At 32.7% G+C, this 25,335-nt stretch overlaps 1 protein-coding gene across 1 annotated transcript in view; it reads left to right on the top strand.

The window, feature by feature from the left end:
- Positions 1–239: 239 nt before the first annotated feature.
- The window catches only part of Rfx6 (regulatory factor X6), a 55,097-nt gene continuing 30,001 nt past the window's right edge, over positions 240–25,335 (top strand). Inside the window, exons 1-6 of the mRNA XM_027953043.2 lie at positions 240–462; positions 744–900; positions 4,565–4,688; positions 6,244–6,305; positions 17,275–17,352; positions 18,475–18,502. Of these exons, the coding sequence (XP_027808844.2) occupies positions 240–462; positions 744–900; positions 4,565–4,688; positions 6,244–6,305; positions 17,275–17,352; positions 18,475–18,502 (672 nt within the window). The remainder of the gene's footprint in view (positions 463–743; positions 901–4,564; positions 4,689–6,243; positions 6,306–17,274; positions 17,353–18,474; positions 18,503–25,335) is intronic.

The following is a 25,335-nucleotide window of genomic DNA, read 5'->3' as shown; positions in this document are numbered from 1 at the left end:
GGAGGCAGGTGGAGGAAGCCAGTCCCGCCTCGACCCGCCTCCGCCCAGGGGCCGTCTGAACTGTACCAGTGCACCGCAGGGTCCGCGCTCCGACGTGCAGGGACTGGGGAGCTATAGGCCTCCTCCCGCGCCCGGGTGGCCCGGGTCTCCAGCCCCGCCCCGCCCCGCCCCGCCCCGGGCTTGGGGCTCAGCTGGGGAGCTGGCCGAGCTGAGGGTGCCGAGGTGTCGCGGCCAGGAGCATGGCAAAGGTCCGGGAGCTGGAGGACGCCTTCCTGCAAGCTCAACCTTCGCCCCAACTCTCCCCCGAGATCCAGGAGGCGTGTTGTGTGCAGCTCCTGGACAAGGACTTGCTCGTCTACCCGGAGGAAAGAGCCTATCTGGTGGCTGAAGCGCAGCCTCGGGGCGAGCTGGGCAGCCTGGAGAAAGGGGAAGACCCGGAGCTGCTGGGGGGAATTAAATCAGGTGAGTGCTCGGTCTTCTCCCGCACTGAGATAGGTACGAGGATGCATTCTAAGGACATCCAATAACATAAACACGCCTCAAAATGCATACACATATAATGTTCTGTCCAAATCATATTTCCCCAGGGAAAATGTCCACTAGAGATTGTTAATTCTAAGGGATTTTTGCATAACTCCTCTGTCCTTCCTATAGGCACCCCATTCGAGGCAAACGTTGAGAGGCAATTTAATTGATTGTATATCCCTTTCCTTTCCTTTATCATTCCTTAAACTTGCGATCAGAAATGCATTTAAGCAACGGTAACTTTTCTTCTGAAGAAGAGGATGCAGATAACCACGACAGCAAAACAAAAGCAACCGATCAACACGTCTCTCAGAAGAAAACCATCACGCAGGTTATGAAGGATAAAAAGAAGCAGACTCAGCTCACGCTGCAGTGGTAAGACTGGCCCCAGGAGTATACTTATGCACCTGTTGAAGTTGTTTTCACAATTTGTTTCTCTCTGAAACTTTGAGTAGGCAAATTTAAAAGACGGAATAGGAATTTATCAGATTTTTTTTTCACTGACCATTTAACATGGAGATAAATTCTAGTACAGATGAAACATCAGCTGCTCCACATTATGGACTAAAATGATAATTTCTTCAAATGTAAGCAACAATGAAGGTTTTTATGACTTATGTACTTAAATGCAATCTATTCAGTCCTCATATATTTGTTATTTGGCAGTTTTTCTTTTTTAATTTATAAAACATGATCCTTAAAAAACAGCTTAAAACATAGAAGGATTTTAATGTTGCCCAAATACATAATATTGGCCCTAAGATAGACAAATGTGTTTGAAGTAGAAGACTGAAAAATCAGGTAAGATATTACTATTAACTTAAACAAATGTTCAACTATTTTTATAGCACCTGTCATATGTGATTTATTATAGTGAAAAATCACAAGTTGGATTTTGTTCAAAATCTCTTAAAATCAGGAGTTTATCAGTAGACTTTCTACATATAGAGAACATTTTCCTAAAAAGAAGAGCTCTAAAGTAAAAATAAATATTGTACTTATCTGCATAGTATAAAAAAATAGAGGTATAAATTATCTCCCAAATTCCAAGCAATAAAACATATAAATATTACTTTTTTACTGATTAGTTATGTAACCTACCTCTCTCTCTTTCTCTCTCTCTCTCTCTCTCTCTCTCTCTCTCTGTATGTATGTATATATATATATATATATATATATATATATATATATATGGCTTAGAAAAACACAACAGAAAAAATAGAATTTAAAAATACTAGCAATTTGTACTTTTATTTATTTAAATGTTAAATTACAATTTGTAATTTCTGTGATTATTTGTTTGTACCCTTTTAAACATTTGAAATATAGACCATATATTCCTCTAAAGTTATATTTTAACTACTGGAATTGATATCATGATTTCTAGTTAAGAAAATACTAGAGCTGCAAACAATTGAGCTAATTATCTAGAATGTTTAAGACACAGTTATTTTCACAGTTATTTCAGTTATTTGGGATGATTGGGGCAAAAGTGTTTTGATTTCAGATATATTATGGAGGTGTTTTGATGATTACTCTCATTTTTTCAGTTCATATTGAGTGACTAAAAACATATTTAAACTTACCCCAAATTACTATTGTACTAATGTCTAGGATTACTCTGTATTTTGAAGACAAAATAGTGCTTACAACAATATCAAAATAGATGGAAAGTGGTCATAATATATATGTTATTAGATATAATTTCAAGTAGCTACATAGTTCTCATAAAAATATGCATATTTTTAAAACTGTAAAGCACTGTCCTTTTATTTGAATTTTCAACTATTCTAAAAAGTGTTATTCTTTAAAAAAACCTGAGTTACTGATATTTTTAGATTTTCATTTAAGGTTATAGATTATCTTGGTAGTATTAGAACTGAAAATCAGTGAAAAATCTGACTAACTTTAATTTTCAATGATAATTAGATATTTGATTTTATGTGTGCAAATTAATTTGTTTTGAAACACTGCATCTTAGTTTTGGAGTTTTTGATCCTCCTCCTCCTCCTCCTCCTTCCTCCTCCTCCTCCTCCTCCTCCTCCTCCTCCTCCTCCTCCTCCTTCTCCTTCTTTTATTCTTCATAGGAAAATTGGTTTCTGATACTTTATCTGTTCAGGGAATACCTCCTTGAACTTTTTCTAAAATATTTAAATTAGAATTATTTAAACATTTTAAATATGTTAAATCAGAAAACTTGAAGGATTTCATCCTCAACATTAATCTCAATGCATACTCAATATTTCATTGTTATTGTATTATAAATAATTGTAATTTTGCTATACATAAATTTGGCATTAGTAAATTTAACCCCAAATCACCTATTGAAGTTTTAGAAAAACTTGGAATAGAATCTAGAAGTTCTAATTTCTAGATTGCTGTTCAGGTAGTCGTAACACAATATATTCATATTGCATTTATTTTAAAATGCAGTTAATTACAAGTCAAAGGGAATTACAAGTAAATTTTATCTATATATGTATATATATATTTATGTATATTTATAATAAGATTTTATGTATTGTATGTTATGTTTAGAGATATCCACTGAGAGTTATATTTCAAAAACACTTGGAGTTTTAGATAATCATAGTATTAGTTACATTTAAAAAGTATAAGGATGGAATAGATCAGTATTATTTCTGACTTAAGGGAATTGAATTTACCCTTATGAATTTCACAAGCAACTGCATCACTAATCTTTCCCTGGCTGTTCAGGATTCAGAAGTAGTTTGTGAATGAAAGTAAGGGAGTAGAAGCATTTGCCAACCTGAAGTCTGGCAGCCCTTTCATGTTGAGAATGTTCTTTTAAAAACCTGTCATCTTCAATTTCGCCACTGGTATTTGTATATCAAAGAGTAAATCATGATGAACAGAGAGGGGATTTGTATAGAAGTAAGACCTAATATTTGCAATGTGGACTAGGTAGGAGTGATTATACATTAGCCGTGATATTTTAATTGCACTAGCAGATGTTCACTGGGGTTCTTGCTCTTCTAATATTAATCTTTGTGATTTGATTGTTGTTGTTGTTTTTTTTTTGCCTTAAAGCCACACAAATTTATTATCTCACAGTTTCTGTGGATTAGAAGTCTAGGATGGGTTATCTTGCTACTCAGTTTGTTGTCTCACCAGGCTAAAATCAAGAAGTCACTTGCTGAAATCTCATTGGAGGCTCTGGGTTTTCTTCAAATCTCACTGTTTTTTCAGAGCATTTATTCCTTGCTCCTATTGAACTGAAGTCCTCAGCTCCTATTATTGTTAGTTATTATTTAAAGTGTTATTAACCAAGATGCAGTGTTTCAAAACAAATTAATTTGCACACATAAAATCAAATATCTAATTAATAGTGAAAATTGAAGTTAGTCAAGTTTTTCACTGATTTCCAGTTCTAATACTACCAAGATAATTTATAACTTTAAATGAAAATTCTAAAAATATCAGTAACTCAGGTTTTTTTTTTAAGGAATAGCACTTTAACTACTATCATTCTCTGAGAGGTAGCCCTCTTCAAAATATAACAATATGCTTCTTCAAGATCTTCAGGAGTTTGCTACTACTTTGGAATTTTTATGTCTTCTGTCTCTGACCTCTAGGCCTTCTTTTTAGAGCTTACTATATTGGTCAGGCTCATGCAGGGTAATCTCTATTAAAATTTTTGTTTATACATAATAATTGTACATATTTATGAGGTATAATGTGATGATTTGATTTGTGTGTACATATGGTAGTGATAACTAAGGATAATTAACATATTCATCACCTTAATATTTTATCATTTTTTTGATGAGTACATTCAAATTCCTCTCTTACAACTATTCTGAGATAGATAGTGAATTATTGTTAATTATATTCACCCTGATCTGATTTTTAATAATATCCAAAATAAAGGAAATCTACTCATTAACTCATGTGTATAGTCTGTTTTCAAAATAAGCATTAAGTCATTGAGAAAGGAAAAAGAAAAGGAGTAATAAAGAAAAGCTAGGAAAAAAAGAAAGAAAGAAAGGTAGACCTAATTCTTTTACTTTTTCCTTAGGCTTGAAGAGAATTACATTGTGTGTGAAGGAGTTTGCTTACCTCGGTGCATCCTATATGCACACTATTTAGATTTCTGCAGGAAAGAGAAACTAGAGCCAGCTTGCGCTGCCACCTTTGGAAAGGTAAATGGCATATGTTGATTATACTACCTTACAACTAACTTTGTGTTTGATAGACAATATGGGAACAAATTTATCTGAGGAAGTTCCTTTAGAAAATGTTAAGACATTCATTTTACAACCATAAGTGAAATCTCTTAAGGACTGTGTTTGAAATTGCTATATAGTAATACCTTGATTTTGAGTTATTAGAACCCTGGCTGTCAAAAGATCTAATGTAAACTTCAAGTAAGCTCCATTTAACAGTAGCATTTTCCTTCAAAGAAGTATGCATCAAAGAGTGTGGTATGGCTAGTGTGGAGAAGCAAAATTAAATGGAAATGTTGATGCAATTAGCAGTTGTCTTTATTATTTTGGTTGTTTAAGCATGAGTTTTTAATAGAATTGTATTCCAATACCTAAATAGTTTTTCTAACTCTTGATTTCACTTGAAGTATGTGTATACCCGGTACGTGAAGATTTTATGATGGGATTGGTTAAATTTCTCTAATTTAAAAGCATTCCTTTTTGCCTACTCTGTATGGTTTCAATAGGAACCTATGGAACTGACATTACTATACTTACATGTGTTGATATCATTTTGAGAATCAGGAAACAGTCTTTTGGGAAAGACTTGTTCTTTGAGATCCTTATCTTGATCTGTTTCCTGAGAACTAAGCTATCACAGAAAAACTGTAAGAGCTTTGGGTTTCAGATCTTATATATCTAATACAAAGTGAAATCCAAATTCTAACCTATAGAGGGACTCATTGTCCAGAAAGTAATGAATGCTCTGGTCTAGCTCCTCAGTTTAAAAAAAAATAAATATATTTTTTTTTAAATCCATCTGTTTATGGAAGAAGTATGATATGGCACATGGTAATACAGTGGCCTAGGTTCTGGCCAATAGGGTGACTAACTTGTGAAACTTTCTGCAAAGCCCTTAATCTTGCAAATGTAGTTCACTCAGCCTATAAAATGGGGAGGTTACTGGGAAGACCACTTACAGTATCCATGTTAGCATTACCATTTTGTAATTCTGCCTTATAGCAATAATTCTTAACCTAGGGTCATGGTACACCCTGAGAATCTGATAAAAACTGAATACATAATTAATACATAACAAAGAAATTAACACATAACAAAGTTTGGCATGGAGCCCTCTGAACTTCATAGACAGATCTCATAAGATCCAGGTGTCTCTTCAGTGTTGCAATGGATATTTAATTGTGGGTAATTCCCTAGATGATGGAATTATCATAAAGAAACCCAAACCATCCTGCTCTGTGCACAAAGAAAGTAATAATTACTTTGGTAGTAAGTTCAAGCAAAACTAGGTACTGGCAGGATCTGCGTTTGCAATTGACACAAGGGCAATAGAATATTTTAATTAAAAAAATATCTTCCTGTTCTGATGTATTGATGTATATTAATATGTATATTACTTTTTCCAGAGTATATATTAACTTGTAGCTCCCTTGGGGTTCAGCATTTACTTCCTTGAATTAATTGGTTATGAGTGGCTTGCATTAGAAACCCCAAACTTTTTAAAAACTAAAGTACTTTTCTACCCTTTTAGACAATTCGCCAGAAATTTCCCCTCCTAACCACACGGCGGCTTGGAACAAGAGGCCATTCAAAGTAAGATATAGGTGAACTATAGATTCTTCCCTTTTACATGAAGATGTAAAATAAATATTGTCTTTACCAGTGGTAGAACCAGGTATTTACTTTTTAATGAAGCAGACTTTTACAAACTCTAACACAAAAAAGTAGATTTATAACATTTAGAAATAATATTATAATAAAAATCGTAATATATTATTAATTCTTCTAAAAAAAGTTAAATGAATCATTTTCATAATATTGATGCCTTTACTGAAAGAACCAGTGTCACAAAAGAGTTATGTATGACTCAATATAGTGACTAAATGGAATCCACAGGCTCCCAAAGATACAAGGTCAAAACCAGGGGGTGAAAAACTATCAGTAGAAAGAACATCCCTCAATGTAGGTGATGCTCTTCCTCTAGCTTTCTTTCCAGACCAAAATTTCTTAATATATCCTTTCCACTTCAAGACAAATGACATGCACAAATGGCCTCTTGGGTCATCTCTTAATGTGAATACAAAGATAAAGTGTCACCTATTCTCCATCTTTGTATCTTTAGCTTTTTATTTCTTTTATGGCTTTTGCTATAAAATCCTAGTTGCAGGTTCTTGTTCTTTGGTTATTCCCTCTGTTCACTGTGTTTTCCATTTTATCCTTTCTTGTAAATGTAAGCATGTAGAGATCTTTTTACACTGGAAAAAAAATCATCTCAGAACTTCTATACCCTTTGCCATTTCTCTATTATTATTTTTCTTTATTATTTCTTGAAAGAGTATCACCTCACTTGTCTTACTACTGGTCATATTCCTCTGTCCTAGTCCATTTTACCAGAACAAAAATCCAATGGCTCATTTTCACTCCTACTCATCTTAACCTTGACTCTTGCCTAGTCTTTGTCCTTGTTGCTAATGCCTTCTTTTTTTAAAAAAATTTACATGACTTTTTTTTCATTTGTTTTAATTAGTTATACATGACAATAGAAAAATTTTGACACATCATATATAAATGCAGTATAACTTCTCATTTGTCTGGTTGTACATGATGTAGGCTTACACAGGTCGTGTAATCATATATTGCTAATGCCCTCTTAAAATAAGTAAATACAGAAACTTTCCCTCTGTCCTCTCTGTCATGGCACTACCCAATTCCCCTTCTATCACTTTTCGCTTGTCCACTGTCTCCTGTTACAACGTCTAGTTATGTGATTCTAGTCCGGTGCTGAGCCACAGAAGTATAATGAGACTTCATATATCTAATTGAAATGTTGCTAGTAGCCACATTAAAAAAAGTAAAAAAGAACAGATGAAATTAATTTCAATGAAGTTTTATTTAACCCACATATCCACAATGTTTTCATTTTACCATGTAATCATAACTAAGGAGATATTTTACATTTGTTTCATGCTAAGTTTTTGAAATCTGGTATATATTTTACACTACTAGTACACCTCAGTTCAAACCTGGCTGCATTTCAAGAGCTCAGTAACCACAAGTGTTTAGTGGGTGCCTGACTGGCTAGCTTAGCTCTAATTATTTGCCAAGAAATAAGTCCTACTTTTCAAATTCTCTTGAACTTGTCTCTCCTCAGTCCCACTTTTATAACCTGACTATGACTCTGTCTTTCTAGTTCATTCAGTAGAATTTCTCCAAACTGAATTTCTAAAGTTCAGATTCAATTATATCTTCCATACTCAGAATATTCTGCTTTCTTAATTTCTATTAGGGACAAATTTTTCTTCGCTTGACATTCAAGGTCTATTTAGTTCTAACCCATTTTCCTGTTTTATCGTTTACTTCTCAGTTTTCAGCATGTGGCCTCTGTTCTCACTTGATTCTTACCCACCCACCCCACTACCCTTTGCTTCACTCCAACTGTTCCCTCACTCAGAAGGCCCTTTCTCCTATGTGTATGTTGAAATCTTACCCATTTAAATGAATGCCTCATGAACTCTCTTTTTCAAATGTTTTCTTAATCTATTGATTTATTGTAGGCTCTTTGCATCCTCATTACAGATTTTTTGCTTTTGTTTTTGTTTTTGGTATCTATTTTAATGCGACATTAACTTATCTCAACCTCTGAGCAGATATTAAGTATTTCAAGGACTGGGACTCTGTCTAATTCAGGTTTATATTCTTTCTGTCGCCTGATAATGATAGATTATCAATTAATGCTAATTTAAGTTATTTCAACTAATGTTAACAGCATTGTGGCCTGGGCAGGAGAAATAAAATCACAGATTAAAAAGATAAAATTGGTCCTCTCCTTCTAACCTAGTCAGAGTTATTTCACAGTTGACTCCGTTTAGCCTGATTTTTACTGAATTTGATTCCTTCCAAATTGTGTAAGTAGAGTAGAGATCAGATAGTGTTTGAACTAGAAAGATATGTGAAAAGAGGCAAAGCAATGCAGAGAAATCCTCTGGACAGGATCTGCAAGGGGTGGGCAGGCTGGCTGCACCGAAAGTAAATTAATCCTGGAAGGAGCCTTTAAGATTAGGGATGAATCATTAACCCTGTCCATTGTGACATGGTCAGGCTCTAGTACTTAGGTTGATATAGCAACATTTGGTGACTTCTGGCAATTTATTTGATATCTTAGAGTCATAGATGTGACCAAGGGCAAAGCATTAACAATTTGAATTTTTTTTCTGCCTTACTGATATACCATTTGCTTTTTATGGCATGACTATTACATTTTTTTTGGTATTTTTAATATCATGAGGAAAAGGAAAATTTTTCTTTTATAAACTAAGTGTATTGGAAGAAATAACAAGATGTAACTTGTGTGTCTTGAAAATGGTAAAAGTTTTGATGTAATTATTCTTAACCACGTAATTTCTCTTTTTCTTTTTTTATTTCAAGAAATGTCCTTAGATTTTTATTTTGAAACCCAGTACATCAAAAGGTAGCATAGGGCCTGGGGTTGTGGCTCTGCAGTAGAGCACTTGCCTAGCCTGTGCATGGCCCCGGGTTTGATCCTCAGCACATATAAAAATAAAATAAAGGCATTGTGTCCAACTATAAGTAAAAACTATATATATATATATATATATATATATATATATATATATATATATATATATATATATATATATATATATATATATAATCTCCCATACTCAGAATATTCTGCTTTCTTAATTTCTATTAAGGACAAATTTTTCTTTGCTTGACATTCAAGGTCTATTTAGTTCCAACCCATTTGGAAAATATATATTAGACTAGTGCTTAGGAACACTGGTTTGAAGTTGGACAAATCTAACTGTAAATCCTATACTTCCAGCTGTGGCTGTGTGACAACAGATTAATGAAGTGAGTATAGAATATCTCAAAACAATTGTTATGAGAATAAGTGAGAAAAGTATAGGAATAAATGGAGGAATAATATGCTTTTAACTTCAGTATCCTTAAAAATAGACATTAGTAACTGAGTGCATTCATAAATTGACAGTATAATTAAAAGTTATTATTTATTGAATAATACACAAATATACACATGTACTCATTTCTCTTTCCAGTAATGATACAATATAGGAATTGGTTTATTTTACAAATGAGGAAAGATTATTGACCTGCCCAAGGCCATAATGATACTACCCAATAACAATGTTGGCATTTATACTAATGTTTTTCTGACTTTAAATTTTATGCTTTGTCAACTATTAAAAGTAAAAAACCTACCTTTTTTCATATCAGTTGTTTCAACAAAACAATTATTATTAATTGAAATTTTGATTTTTTTGAAGTATGTTTTATTTTTTTAAATGAACAGTTCTTAAAATTTATTAATATATTGGATTCTTCCTCAAAAAGATAATAGCACTTTATTAAACCTCAATCATAAATTTTATTTGGAGGTATTTATGTTTTATATAAAAGTAAATTTGTAGCACCTATGAAATTTCACTGTGCCTTTTAATTTTTGTCCTAAATATTTTTCTTCTAGTATGTTATCTTCACATGTATCATCATTTCTAGACTGTTTAATATTTTATAAATTTACATTTATGAAAAACATTTTTATGTCTATAGAACTGTGAACAATTGAATGAAATATAATTGAAGTACATATACCTTGGAGAATCAGGAAATCATAATTTCTCCAAATTTCATAAAACATTTTGCTTTTATTGTAGTGTTTAGTATAGTACCCTAAACATACTGTTATTAAATGTATAATGATTTATTTTATTATAATTATCAATTATTATTATATAACATTTTTAAATTGATATATCCTACTTTATTATTTATTTACCTCAACTTTGTTGGATTGAATATTAAAATATATTAATTTATATAACTTCTGATAAAGATTACTTACAAAATAAGTTTTTAATTTTTGCTAAATTTTCATAAAATAGCTTGAGTACGTCCAATCATTTCATTTGGGACTATCAGACAAAATTTATCTTAGATTATGATTGACTTAAAAGACTTTTCTGTATTGTGGGCACAAGGCAACATCATAGTTTTTGAATCAGACCTTAGATATATTTGGGTTCATGGACCAAAGGCACTCTCAAGATTTCTCCTCTGCTCTGGTCCAAGAATGAAATCCAAAGTTTGGAAAACACTGATTTATGTGACTAAGAGATGGTTAGTAGAGTTCATTCTGTGTCTACTTTGTAGTCCTGTCTTTCTAAATTCTGAAATAACTGGCTCTTACAGTGACCCATTCTCCCAACTCTCGCCTTGGCACAGGTTCTGCTATTTCTTCCCTTCATTAAAAAGTAAAAGAGAAAAAAGTTTAACTAAATAATATGAGCCAAACTTTTGTTCATTGAAAGGAAAAAATAAAATATTTAAAAGAAGTAGATCTATTAAAATAAATTAAAAAACAATGGACATAATCATTATATAGGCCCCAATATTATATATGATCAAAATATACATAAATAAAAATGAAATAGTTCTGTTTCTACTGGTAAGTCTGATGTTCCACATACGAAACCACTTCTGGGGTTGTAACTCAGTGGTAGAGTGCTTGCCTTGCACATGTGAGGTGCTGGGTTCAATCCTCGGCACCACATAAAAATAAATAAATAAAAATATTGTGTCCATCTACAACTAAAAAAAATATTAAAAAACAAAACAAAACAAAAACCTATAAAGATTAACACATGGTGTCAGAAAGCCTCACTCCAGACCACTACACAAGTGTGGTTTTGGGACAAACCAGTCAATTCATATGTGGCACTAACCACTCAACTCTCCATCCATTTTTTTTACTCATAGCGTGCCTTCCCTGCCAAGAAAACCAGCAACCCAATGGCAGATTATACATTCAACACTGACTTCACTTTCTTGTTTTTTCTTTTCTTCCTTTTGATTTCCACCAATGCCAAAAGTATACACCTGATTTTAGTCTCTGTAATATTTTTAAAGTTAGATTTTAAATAAATAATAATTTTAAAAAATTGATGGGTACAATAAAATATTAATTAAGAGCAATTCTTGAATATTTAGCCCATTCATATTTTTATTGATGTACAAAGCATAGTTTTACAGAGTTTTTGGGATGCAAAGAATTGGAAGGTAGGATACCAGCTGTCAAAGAATTCTCATTATTAATATTAATTATTTAAAAAGCATTAACTGAGAAGGAATGCTATCTAGGCACTATAGGTACAATGGTGAGCAAAAAAGAGCCTGTATTCCCACTCCCCCACACAGAATAGATTAACAAAGCAAGGGAGAACATAAGTGAGCCCACAAATAGATTTCATGCACATGGTAGACTGTTTGATTTGAGGTTACATTTTAATTTATTATAGACATTATTCAACCAAATCTTGGTTTTTAGACATGATGGACAGAAGCTATTATCTTATTTATTAGTAGTGATTTAGTGGGTTAATAAAACTGATATGGCAGCTGCTCTTATCATAACAAGTTATTGCAAGTCCCTGAACAGCTTAATCCCATCATTTCCTTATCAGTTATCATTTGTGCAGTGTAAACTAACATCAGGGCTACTAGCTCAGTGGGAACATATGTTTCAGGAATTCTGTGAAAGGGCTGAAATGGAAAAGAAGAAATATAGTTACAGACTTAAATTGATCAGGAGATGAAGAGTATTAGACACAAGGTAAATATTTTAGTCGTTAAAAAAAGAATAACAATAATTAAATTTGTCTTATTAAAAATCTCAAGTTTTAGACCATGTTTACTTTAAAATCTGGACACAGCATTAAGTAATTATTTTTCTTTATTCATAAATTATAAACGAAATCAACCTCTTGATGTAAGGTATAAGACCAGGGACATGGATGGTTATGAATGAACATAAATTTATTAGATAATTAGAAAGGTCACTTTGATGATGGAAACAGTTTCTTGGAGAAATTAGCCAACCATACTCAAGATTAATAAATAATTTATCATATATCTTTAAAAATATATATAATAATCATATAGGGAGAAAGAATTATGAAATGCTTGAAAACCTTATTCAGAATAATCTATAAGTCATGCCCCAGATAGGTGTACAAATTAAAATAGCTAGTTGTCCCACAGTGAAGCAAACCTCATTTTTTATTTAACAGGCACAGTATATGTTCTTGTTATATTGGAATATTTCTGGAAAACATTACCTAGCAAGATTTGTTTTAGGAAAATCTATTAACAACAGAATAGTCCTATAAAATTTTGCAAGGGGAATGAAAAATCCACGTGTACTCCTCATGAACTCACTCTTCCCAGTTTTATGAGGTTTATCTTTAGCTGCTAGGAAGAAGGAGCAGCTTATTTCTTATCTCTTCTCTGTTCTGAAAGACACTAAATCATCCCTGAGATGACAACATGTACCTAGTTAGACTAAAAGAAAGATTAAGTGGGAGGGATTATTTTATTGGCTCAAGAAGAACCTGGGTATGAAATGTGCCGGAGTATTACAATCATTGCAAAATATTGACAAAACATTGCACAATATTGTGTTGCTAACAATGGTCTTTTCACCCAAATATACTGGTTTTATGCCTTTGTATAGAATATTTATTCCTACAACTTTTGGTCAACCCCAGTATTTTACTGTTACCATGGAAATGCACGGTGTAAATTGAAAACTACTGGCTTTAAAAAAGTTTAGTTTTGTTGATTTCCAAATTCCTAGAACACATTGACTAACTCAATAAATATTTGAAGGTTTTTTTTTTTTTACTGTAATTTCTAATGGGGGGATACAACTTAAAGAAAGATAAAATTCTCTTCCTCCACATCTTAGAGTTTATCAGGGAAGGTGAAAGTCGTGCACACACATACCAGTGACACAAGGGAAAATACTATATGGGATAAGACCAAGAGAGGAGTTCAGGGAACAGAAAGATTGGTTTTGCCTGAGAAACCAGGCAAACTTCATACATTAAAGTTATGGGTAAGAATTGAGGACATGTAGGTACAAGGGTATTCCCAAAGGACAGTTCAACAAAACAGAGGCACCATCATGTAAAGCATAAGCTACTTATGGAGTACAAGTAACCCTAAGAGTAAATTATAAGATTTTATAGTGTTTGTAGTAGGGTTAAACGAGTTAGTACATTTCCTTACATCATGTTAAATAAGAGATTTTCAACCAAATTTCCAAATTGTGGTGGTAAAATATGCATATCTTTGACAGAATTTGTAGTTTCCTTTACATTATTATTTTTAACTTCTTCATATTATTCATGCAGTTATTCAATGGATGTTTATTGACTTATTATGGGAGTCTTACATTCTAGAAGGAGGCTTTGTTTATATTTGGAATGTCAAATATTAAGCCTCCAGATCAATGGTATTGGTCTTAATGACTCATGTTTAGCTCTGTTTACTACAACTCATAAGGAACCAGAAAAATGTGTGTCCCAGTTTCACTTTAGAATTTCCAATAGTAAACAAACTTGAGAGACAAATTAAATATTCCTTCTGCACCATCTTGAGTGTGGAGGCCACATGCATTATGGAAATTGTGCTCTGTGAAACTGTGGGTTTGAATTCTTATTTCAAATCCATAAATTTTTACATAACCTTTTTAAATAAAGTGCATAATTTTTGAATGTCTGTTTTGAAACTGGAATATATTCTACTTGCAAGCTATGGAAAATTGAGGTCATAGATACACTTAAGTTCTTTGCATGTAATAGGTGATCCATAAATGGTAACTTTTTATTATCTATCATAGTCTACTTCAATTGTATTGCAATTCTTTTTTTTTTTTTTTTTTTGCGTGCTTTTCTTCCATAGAAGACTATCAACTCCTTCAGGGCAGAGAGCATTCTCTACCTCTTTTTTAATTCATTGCACAATAAGCAATGAACACAGTGGAAGAAAAGAAAGCACACTCTTTCAATGGTTGCTTATCTCCTGGCACACTTATAAAAGTTTATTGATAGAACATGTTCAGCTACATCAACATGTTTAAATCATGAGTCATTGCTGTAGAGCTGAATGTAGTTAACCAAGTCACTTCCTTTGTGTCTGGATTGATAGTGTCATTTTCATTTGATGTATGAATAAAATATATTACTGAAAAAAGACTTTTTTTCACTAGATACAAAATATTGATTCTGAATGCAGGTGGAGGCATTAAATATTTCTGTTTGTAAAAATAGTCTTTTCTAATGTTTGGGAGTGAGATGAGGGGGACAACAGCAGTCATTTTATAAAACTAAGGAAAAAATAAATTGTGTAAATGAAAATACTCTTTCCTTAAAAGTCAAAAGTAAGAAAAAAGAGGACAAATCCATAGTATATTTATTGGGTCCTGAAGGATGTTGTCATTTTTGAAAAAATGTGACCATCAGGTGGTTTTAAAAAGTAGAAGTAAACTTTGCCTCAGTGCTAGTTAGTGTGGTCAGTGCAAGCATCTGGTTCAGGAGGCCATGGACAGGGTGACATTCAAATGCATGACTTTCCTGACCAGATTTTCCACATTTTGTTCATGACTGTACTGACAGCTAGCACAGGGGTCAGACACAGCATGTACTCTGTTTATTGAACTTATGGTCACCTCTCATGACTTATCATGACTTTTGTCAACCACTTACGAAATCAATGTAATTTCTTCTCAGCCTGCATAGCAAACTGCTTTACTATGGTAGGATATTATTTGCACGTTGAAAAAAAATTAGAGACAAGAAACAAGAAAATTGAGGTTATTATAATAGGAGCTTATCAACTTTTAAAGCAATGCTTTAATATATATTGCTTTAGCAAATGTCTTATGTTATGTATAGTTATTTAAATTATAGTCTATAGAACAAAGAACAAGCTTTGTAAAAGAACATGAAATTATAATGTTCCATTGTAACAGATTCCTTTGTTTTCAAATATCTTTGGTATCTTAGTTCTAAAATCTAATAAAGTATAGAATACTTATAACATACACTCAGGTTCATTAATTCTTTTTTAATATTTATTTTTTAATTGTAGGTGGACACAATATCTTTATATCATTTTTATGTGGTGCTGAGGTTTGAACCCAGTGCCTCACATGTGCTAGGCAAGCATTCTACCACTGAGCCACAACCCCAGCCCAGGTTCATTAATTCTAATTTTACTAATATATGTGGAAGAATATCATCTAAATTACAAGGAAATCTGCTAATTTCCTTGTAGTTTTCCTTACTATTTCTGTTAACATAACTCTTTTTAGTATGATTTCTATGGAATAAGCTTCTTTTAGTTTCTATTTAGAGACATAAATCAGTTCAATATTTTGAGTTTTTAATAAGTTTTGTATTTCCAGCATTGCACTCTTTTTTCTAATATAACTTAGAGGTTCTTTTCTCTCATATATCATAGGATCTTTTTCCCTATTCTGTAAATGTAGCAGTTATAATTCTCCTTTGTTCAAGTTAATAGATTAATATTATCTTTATACCAAAACCAAAGATTTGAAAACTTCTTCCCAGTTTGCCACAATCATAATATATGTTCATTTATCTAGATCACTCCACATTACTGTTTCTTAACTATGACAGCTCTTTTTGAAAATATATTAGACATATATATTTGTAATATTAAAGTGTGCAAATCTCTAAATCAAGTAATCCCCAGACAATAGAGGCATCTCTGCTGCCACAGTCCTGCCCTTGGAGGGAGTGAGAACCTATCTCTGGGCCTCATGCATCAGAGAGTTTTGTTCCGACTGTCCTCACACTGTTGTCTCTCTATGGGGAAAGGAGTCCACAGCCTGAATGACCACACCCTCCTTCTGGGGTACCTAGAGCCTGCAATTCCCCATCCGAACACCCAGGTATATGTTCTCGACCTCTGCAGGGCTTGTCCCCAGTCTGTCCTTAGGAGACCACACTGCCACCAGTGTACATAGTCCTGGACTGAAGAGTGGCCAGGGGCAGCTGTTTGTGGATACTGTGACTAGATCTTATGCATGCAGTCCCCTCACAGTGAAAAAGAAAAAAAAAAGGGGCTAATAAGTTGGGTGAAGATGGGTTCCCCCCACCATTAGGGTTGTTCCCAAACATAACTCCAGTAATTGTAAATTCAGATTTGCCTAGAAGATCATTGTGGAGGTAAATTGTCAATTGAGGGGAGCAGGAATAGCTTATTTAGCAATTTGTTAGCTTATTTATATTTTTCAAATATATGGTATGAGGGCTTCCAATTGTTTTCATGTCCTGGGCTCTGAAAATATTTAGAAGTGGAACTACTTACCAAGTTTTTTTCTTTATTTTCAAGGTCAGAAAACAGGGCTTGAAACTTAGATCCTTCATTGTTTTGTCCACTTTAAACTGAGATGGTGAGGACAAGAAATGACATTTCAAGACATAGTTAGGTTAGAGTACACTGGAAATCTGCTCATTCCCTTCGATTTCCTTTCTTCTCTTGGATGAATGTAAATTGAAAAAATAGGCAAATAAGTGGGCAGTGGTGCTTCACAGGGAAGGCCATGAGGGGTGGCACTTCTTAGTGTAGCTGCTTCAGTTATAGCTCAGTCTCTTTTTCTTCTTCACAAGCTGCTTCATTAACATAGAGCTGGTTCCTGTCCTCATCCTAGGTATCATTACTATGGAATTGGAATCAAAGAGAGCAGTGCATATTACCACTCCGTTTATTCTGGAAAGGGCCTGACAAGGTAGAGTTGCACCATATTCAAGATAAATTCTCTGCATTTTTTTCAAGCATGCATGATATCTATTAAATAAATGGCTTTCTAATTTTGCTTATCAAATATTTCCTTTTAATTATCAAACCTTGTTGTCAACTTTGGGCATTTTTAATTATGTAATCTAGAATACTAAGTATGTGATTTGTAATAATTAATGAGAAATTAAGGGTGAACTAAGTGTACCAGAGAGATGCAGAAGAGAAATCAAAGAAGTTGAATTGTTTTACAATTAGTATTTATTCATAAGTCTTACTCTATATTCAGGCTGAATTCAATAAAATAAAAGCAGAAAAATGTGTTTTTTTTCCCTCAGAGACAGCTTGTTTTAAAGATCTATATGCTTGACTAACATCTTACCAATATGAGAAGTTTATTATAATAATCATAATTACATATACTTTGAACATAACCTTACAATAGTAAGATGAAACTGCTGGCCTGTTTGGGTCTGTGTCTGTAAAAACATATGACTATAAAGATTCCAATGCTCTAACTTATATTAACTATCAGAAAGAGGTTATTAATAAATGAGGTGACAACCAATTAAATAATGATAATATTAAATTATTTTTTTTGAAAATACTGAAACTGAATAATTAACACAGCATCTGAGAGTGGCTTATGGTGTGATTTACTGAGAATTACTCTTATCTCTAAAAAAAAAAGAAAGAAAGAAATTATTTTTTTAAAATAAACTATCTTGTGAAAAAGAAATTTTAATCATTTGAGCTATACTATAATAAAATATAAATTCATATATTATAATGAACATAGTGGCAGTTTACTGTCCTCTACCCTCTATAAAATGTAAATACAGGCTGGAACATACACACTTTTTAATATGTAGTGTTCTTTGCTTGCCCCAACTCTTACCTGATTTCCCTAAATACCTTTCATTTTATTTTCCCCTAAAAGACATATCGTTAAAGTTGAGAAAGATGTTTGAGTTCCTTAGAAAGAAACAGATTTCTGCAGTTTATTTTGTTAGTCATGTTATGAAGTTACTACTTCTTTAGTTTCATTGTATTTCCTTGAATGTTATAACTCTAATTTCTTTTTGAACTAATGGAAAATATGCTGATTTTTAAGGTTTTCTGGGAGCAAGCTGAAGAATGAGGTAAGAATTATTTTCATCTCTATTTTACATCTGCTATAGTGTGTTACAAATTCAGTAATACATATTAATCATCCTGGTTGGCAAATATAGAAGTAAATGTTATTTATTAGGAGCCACTTCAATAACTGAGGACTTCAGTGCAGCTCAGTCAGATTCAAGACAATAGATGAATCTTTACATGCACCTAATGACAATTCCCAGTTAACCTAGGAAGGATAATTTTTCAGCACTCCTTAATTCATGATTCAAGAAGTTTCCACTTAAATATAAACAAAAAGCCTAAGCTGAGGGTATTAATAGAATGGGTATTTGACTGAGCCCATTTAGAAACTTTAATAGTTATCAAGAAGGAAACTTTAATAGTTATCAAATGCTATGCTATACTATTTTTTTTACTACTTTGTGTACACACACACACACACACACACTACTCTTGTATATAATCTTTCTCCCTCTGTTTCCTCTCCACCTCCTCCTTAAAGAACAGATCAGCAAACTGACTTTATCTAAATGAGTTAGACTACCATTAGGGACTGCATGGCTAATTAGGCAGATGATAAGGCCTTCATTATCCTCAACTTAACTAATCATTAAAACAAGGTGCCACAGAACCAAGGGCACATGACAATGTGTTGCAGGGTAAATCTAGACCTAAGGTAAAGTGTAACTCCATTAGTTTGATGAAATGATGTGAGCATATTATCTTAAGAAATAACAAAAGCCCCTGATCCTCTGAAATGACCAATTTCTTTCCAGTAGTTTAAATGCAGTTAATTGCTAATTATATAATAAACTTCTCCAGATTGCTCTTTTAAATCAATGAAATAATAACTTTTTATTATATAAACAATTGTGAAACTGCAAAAATATTGATTTAGAAATACACTTTGATTCACTAAGGATTAGTTCAATAGGCATTGTAAGTAATTTCTCTCAGGTGTTCTTTCTCCCTGTTTGGAGAGGCTGAGGTTGTGAGTGAGCCATCAGGTGACATGAGTGTGGCATGTTTGGATTCATAGATACTAAGAGAAAAATGTTTCTCAAGCCTCTTTTATCCTCCTGAGAAGAATACACTACAAATTCTGTTGTAAATAAAGTTAAGAAGGGTAGGATAAAATTTAGGTAGACTGTAAAGCCTATATACTTACAAGAGAAACTGAAGGAATTAATAATGCACTTTTATGAAAAGTGACTAAGAAAGGGCTTTCTCAAAGCTTAGAAATAAATGCTTTTTAAAAATGACAATAAAATATTTGCATAATAGAATAAAAATTTTAAAAAGTATTTTGTATTTGGTCACCTTCCCTGTTTGTTTAGTACATGGAAAATTCAGGGCAAATCTGAATCTACTTCAGGTTATTTGAACATTAATAACTGTGAGGTAGGGAGAATACGTGCTAGCACTGTTAATTTACCGCTAAGGAAAATGAGGCTGAGAGGTTTATTTGCTTTTTTAAAAAATTCAAAGTAAAACTCTATTAAAAAAAAAATTGTGGCCAAGATCTTAAAAAACAGATGTGTGATATTACAGGTTCTAGGGCACAAAGTTGTAAATGAATAGATTTGGTCCCACCCTCACATAACTTTATAGGGTAGCAGAAAAACATACCTTGAATAAGTGATTATTAGACATTATAAAGGATATCATGGGAGTGATGGTGTTAAGGGGGTTAAGGACATTTCTCACAGGAAATAATGTTTGAGGAAAGAACTAAAAACAAGTGGAAGTTTGGAAGAAGAGGAGAGTGGGGAAAGAGCGAAGAGGAAAGGTCCAGACAGATGGAATGTGCATAAGTGTTTCTTGGTTTCAGTAAACGGATATTTTGGTCCAGATAGTTCTGTTTGTGGGTAATGTCCTGTGCATTGTAGAATGTTTAGTAGCATCATATCATGTCTGGCCTCTACACACTAGATTCTAGTAGTAGCTCCTTCCCTCCACTGTGTCAACTAAAAATGTTTCTGACATAGCCAAATGTCAACCACTAGCATATGTGAGATAAAGAAAGAGGAATATCATGTTGTAATAAATAATCAATCAATCAATAAATAAATAAAAGAAATTCCAGATGACTGTAATGTAGGAGGGGATGGAGAACAGAGCTGTATACTAGGCAGGTGATGGATTATGAACAGTTTTATTAGGTTATGGGAAGCAACTGAAGGGGAAAGACATCATCAGACTTGGTTCATATCAATTAGAAGAGTATGAAAGAAAGTCAGTAGATCCATTAGTGGCTATATGAATGCACTGAGTAAGAAAAAATTGGAATGAGAATAATAGCTTAAGGATGGAGAAAAATGACTAATTTTAGTTAGGAAATAGAAAAAAGAAGGGTTAAAAAATTAGAAAAATAAAAGATTCAGTTTGGGACTTGTCATATTTGATAAGCTTGTAAAACATCCAGTGTAAATTTGAAGTGGGTAATTGGGGATATACATCTGGAAAATAGAATTTACAAATAGAGGTTCATGGTGATTAAAAGCCATAGTAATAGATAAAATGACTGAAAGAGAAAACTAATGAGAAGAGGTTACTGGAAGAGAGTGATGGAAAGTGATTAAGAGGAAGGGCTAGAGGGCCAGCAAGATGACCAAGGAGAATCAGAGGGGCAAGAAGCAGTGGACCAGAGGTAGTGTCACAGATTCCAGAGAAATTCAACAGGAGGGAATTCTTGCTACTATTAAATGGTGCCGAAAAGTCATTGAGATAAGGACTGGGAAAGGACCTGTGGACTTAGTTAAGTGGAGATAATTAATGACCTCAAGGGGAGCTGGGATTCATTGGATTGTGAAATGAGTGCGAAGTGGTACTCAATGTAAAAAATTCAGTGAAGTGTAGTGCGATAGTTAGAAGAACAGTCAGAATTTAGTTTGGAAGGATGATTCTAGTAATGATCTAATATTAATTAAAGAGATCCAGTAGAGAATGAAGACTGAAGATGTAAATGAGGGGAAAGTTGGGAGGGAGGATGTGGTAGGAAAGAACTGCAGGGTGAAGGAATTAGCTCCAGAAGAGAAAGGTGAATTCAAATGCAAACGAATTTGCAGATTTTATGTCAGGAAATTGAAGTAGCATTTGTTGTGGGTGGTTTTGGATTCTTCTCAGAAGGAATAGGTAAGATCATCTGCTCTCAGTGAAATCTTGGAGAGAATATAGAACTTTGAAGAATCTTATAGAAAAGTCCCAGCTATTCTCAAGCAGAATTCTCAGAGAGAACGTAGCCGTAATACCCTAAGGTACCCATTATATACAAGGAACCAACCCTAATACATGTGTAATGGTAGCAGCTACTCATCCTTGGAGAACTGAGAAAATGGACCATCAAATCATTTTCAGTAGGACTTCATTATCTCATAGATTTTCTTTTAAGAGAGTTGGGAATGGAATCGTAAAACTAAACTGGAAGGAGCTAGCAGAAATGTAAAAGTATTTAGAAGTCATAATAAGAGAAGCATACTACCTGTTTGAAAAAAAATACAGGTATTAAAGAAAAATTTAAATGCAAATATATACCATGTGCCTGACTAGAAATGGTAGGTATTATAAATATGCCCTTTGTTCCTCAGTTTATGCATTTAGTATTCTAATAAAAATTTGGATGATTGATTTTGGAAAATGATTAAAATGATTATAATCCTGATCTAGAAGAATAAAGAGGAAGTAATAGTTAAGAAATGCAGACAAGAAGAGTAAAAGAGGATTTGTTTAGTAGATATCAAAACATGACACTATGATATTGACTCAACTGTAGATACAACAAATCTGCAGCAAAGATTAAAGATATATATATATATATATATATATATATATATATATATATATATACACACACACACACACATACATATGGATTAGTACGTGATTATGAGGAATTATAACCAAAAAATGAAAGAAATATTTTTCAATGAGTTGTTTTAAGTCCTTTCTGAAGGAAGGTGGAATACTAAATAAATAAAATCATTCAAGGCATACTGTTATGAAAATAGTCATACTGTTATGACTATAAAAATTATTCCTCACACATTATATGAATTTCATATAAACTATTAAATATAAAATGAATACTTAGAAAGAATATATGTATCTATCTCATTTAAGAAGAGGGCAGCTCACTTTTTAAGCATGAAAACAGTATAAGAAATTTCAAAGGAAAGAGAAAACACCAAAATTGGAAAATTCTTTACATCTAAGGCATCCTATGCAAAATTTGAAGTCAAAGGAAAAATTGGGGAAAGTACCTTCAACAAATATGATAATATCTCTACTACATGAATAAATCTTACAATTTATATGAACAATACAAAGACCATACTAAATATAGTAAAAGGAATTAAATAGACAATTCACATAGTTAATAAATGCATGAAAATTGAAGAGTTAAAGAAATAATAATTAAAATTATGCTTTACTTTATAAAGTTATCAAATATTGAGAAATTATTGTGAAACTATGGTTAATGAATGATGAGATAAACTCATATATTGCTGGTGAGAGTAGAATGAACTTTCTGGAAAACAGTTGGAATATCTGTATTATGAGTCTTTAAAAAAAACGATGCCATTTTTCCTACTCTTTCTACTTTTAATGAATCTCATATAAAGAAATAAAAATAAAATATGCACACAAAGTATCATGCACAAAATTGTTAGTGACTTCAGTGAATAAGTATATGTAACAAAGGACTAATAATAAAAAAATATTACATTGTTGATAGTATTTATATGAGCTTCTTTTAATGATGTAGGGAAACATTAATTATAAAAAAGACAAGACATAGGGCTGGGGTTGTGGCTCAGCGGTAGAGCGCTCACCTAGCATGTGTGAGGCCCTGGATTTGATCCTCAATGCCACATAAAAATAAATAAACAAAATAAAGGTATTGTGTACAACTAAAAATAAATATTAAAAAAAGCCATGGTGGTCCCATCAAAAAAAAAAAAAGAAAGAAAAAGATAAGACATAAAAGCAAATGTAGAATCTATAACCTCAAATATGTAAAATGAAACTGAATATTTATAAATCATATAAATGGGAGAATTAATATCCGTAACTATGATATACAATATTGTAGTCACTAGTGATATTAATTAAATAAAATTTAAAATTTCAGTCACAAGCTATATTTTAAATGCTTAAAAGTCACATGTGACTAGTGGCAACTGTAGTGTACAGTATAGATATATAGAACATTTTTATTATTAAATGTTCTATTGAACATCACTATTCTCAAATATGTAAAGGATTCAAATAAATAATGAATATACAACCCACTAGAAATAAGCAAAATATATAGCCAGACAATTCACAGAGTAAAAAAATGACTAATAAATTGTGCTGGTGTCCATGGCACCCATTCTGGTTGGCTAGTGTCCATAACACATGGACAGTAAATATTTTGAATACCAAAACTAAATAAAAGGTAATCAATATAAATATTAACCAGTGGAATGCAAATGAAAGCTATAGTGAGTGATCTTCCAGTTATTGGATCAGTAACGATTAAAAAGTCTTAAGATGTATTGTTGGTAAGGATGTGGAACAAATGAAACTTCATAAACAGGAGAAGGGCAGTGAGGTTGAAGGTGCATACACTTTATGCTCGAACTCGTAGAAACCTTTCCAGTACTAGAGTGTGTGGGGATGTCCATTGTAACATTGTCAGACTGCAGAATGATGAAAAAAATTTAAATAATGATAAAATAAATGTTTATATATACAATGGAATACTGTTTGGGAAGTGAGGGAACTGTATTTATAAGAATCAATTTAGGGTCATCTCAGAGACCTAAAGTTGAATAAAAAAATGCATGTTGAATATAGGATACATACTGTATGGCTCCAGTTTTAAAGTGATAGTGTGTAGTAAGAACGTTTTCATGTGAGGTCAATTTTTAAAGGTTTGATATGTTTTTGTATCCGAGTGGCCAGAATTTTATTGAGGATTTTTGCATCTAGGTTCATTAGAGATATTGGTCTGTAGTTTTCTTTCTTTGAAGTGTCTTTGTCTGGTTTAGGTATCAGGGTGATGTTGGCCTCGTAGAATGAATTTGGAAGTTCTCCCTCTTTTTCTATTTCCCGAAGTAGCTTGAAAAGTATTGGTATTAGTTCCTCTTTAAAGGTTTTGTAAAACTCTGCTGTATACCCATCCGGTCCTGGGCTTTTCTTAGTTGGTAGTCTTTTGATGGTTTCTTCTATTTCCTCAATTGATATTGGTCTGTTTAGGTTGTCTATATCCTCCTGACTCAATCTGGGCAGATCATATGACTTAAGAAATTTATCTATGCCTTCACTATCTTCTAATTTATTGGAGTATAAGGATTCAAAATAATTTTTGATTATCTTCTGTATTTCTGAAGTGTCTGTTGTGATATTGCCTCTTTCATCCCGTATGTTAGTGATTTGAGTTCTCTCTCTTCTTCTCTTCGCTAGCATGGCTAAGGGTCTGTCGATTTTGTTTATTTTTTCAAAGAACCAACTTTTAGTTTTGTCAATTTTTTCAATTGTTTCTTTTGTTTCGATTTCATTAATTTCAGCTCTGATTTTAATTATTTCTTGCCTTCTACTTCTTTTGCTGTTGTTTTGCTCTTCTTTTTCTAGGATTTTGAGATGAAGTATGAGATCATTTATTTGTTGGTTTTTTCTTTTTTTAAGGAATGAACTCCAAGCAATGAATTTTCCTCTTAGAACTGCTTTCAATGTGTCCCATAGATTCCGATATGTTGTGTCTGTGTTTTCATTAATCTCTAAGAATTTTTTAATTTCCTCCTTGATGTCTTCTATAACCCATTGATCATTCAGTAACCTATTGTTCATTCTCCAAGTGATGTATTCT

This window comes from Marmota flaviventris, chromosome 6 (assembly GCF_047511675.1).
Source record: "Marmota flaviventris isolate mMarFla1 chromosome 6, mMarFla1.hap1, whole genome shotgun sequence".
Taxonomy (NCBI): domain Eukaryota; kingdom Metazoa; phylum Chordata; class Mammalia; order Rodentia; family Sciuridae; genus Marmota; species Marmota flaviventris.
The sequence above is the reverse complement of the archived record's forward strand: the minus strand, read 5'-3'. Positions and strand labels throughout refer to the sequence as shown.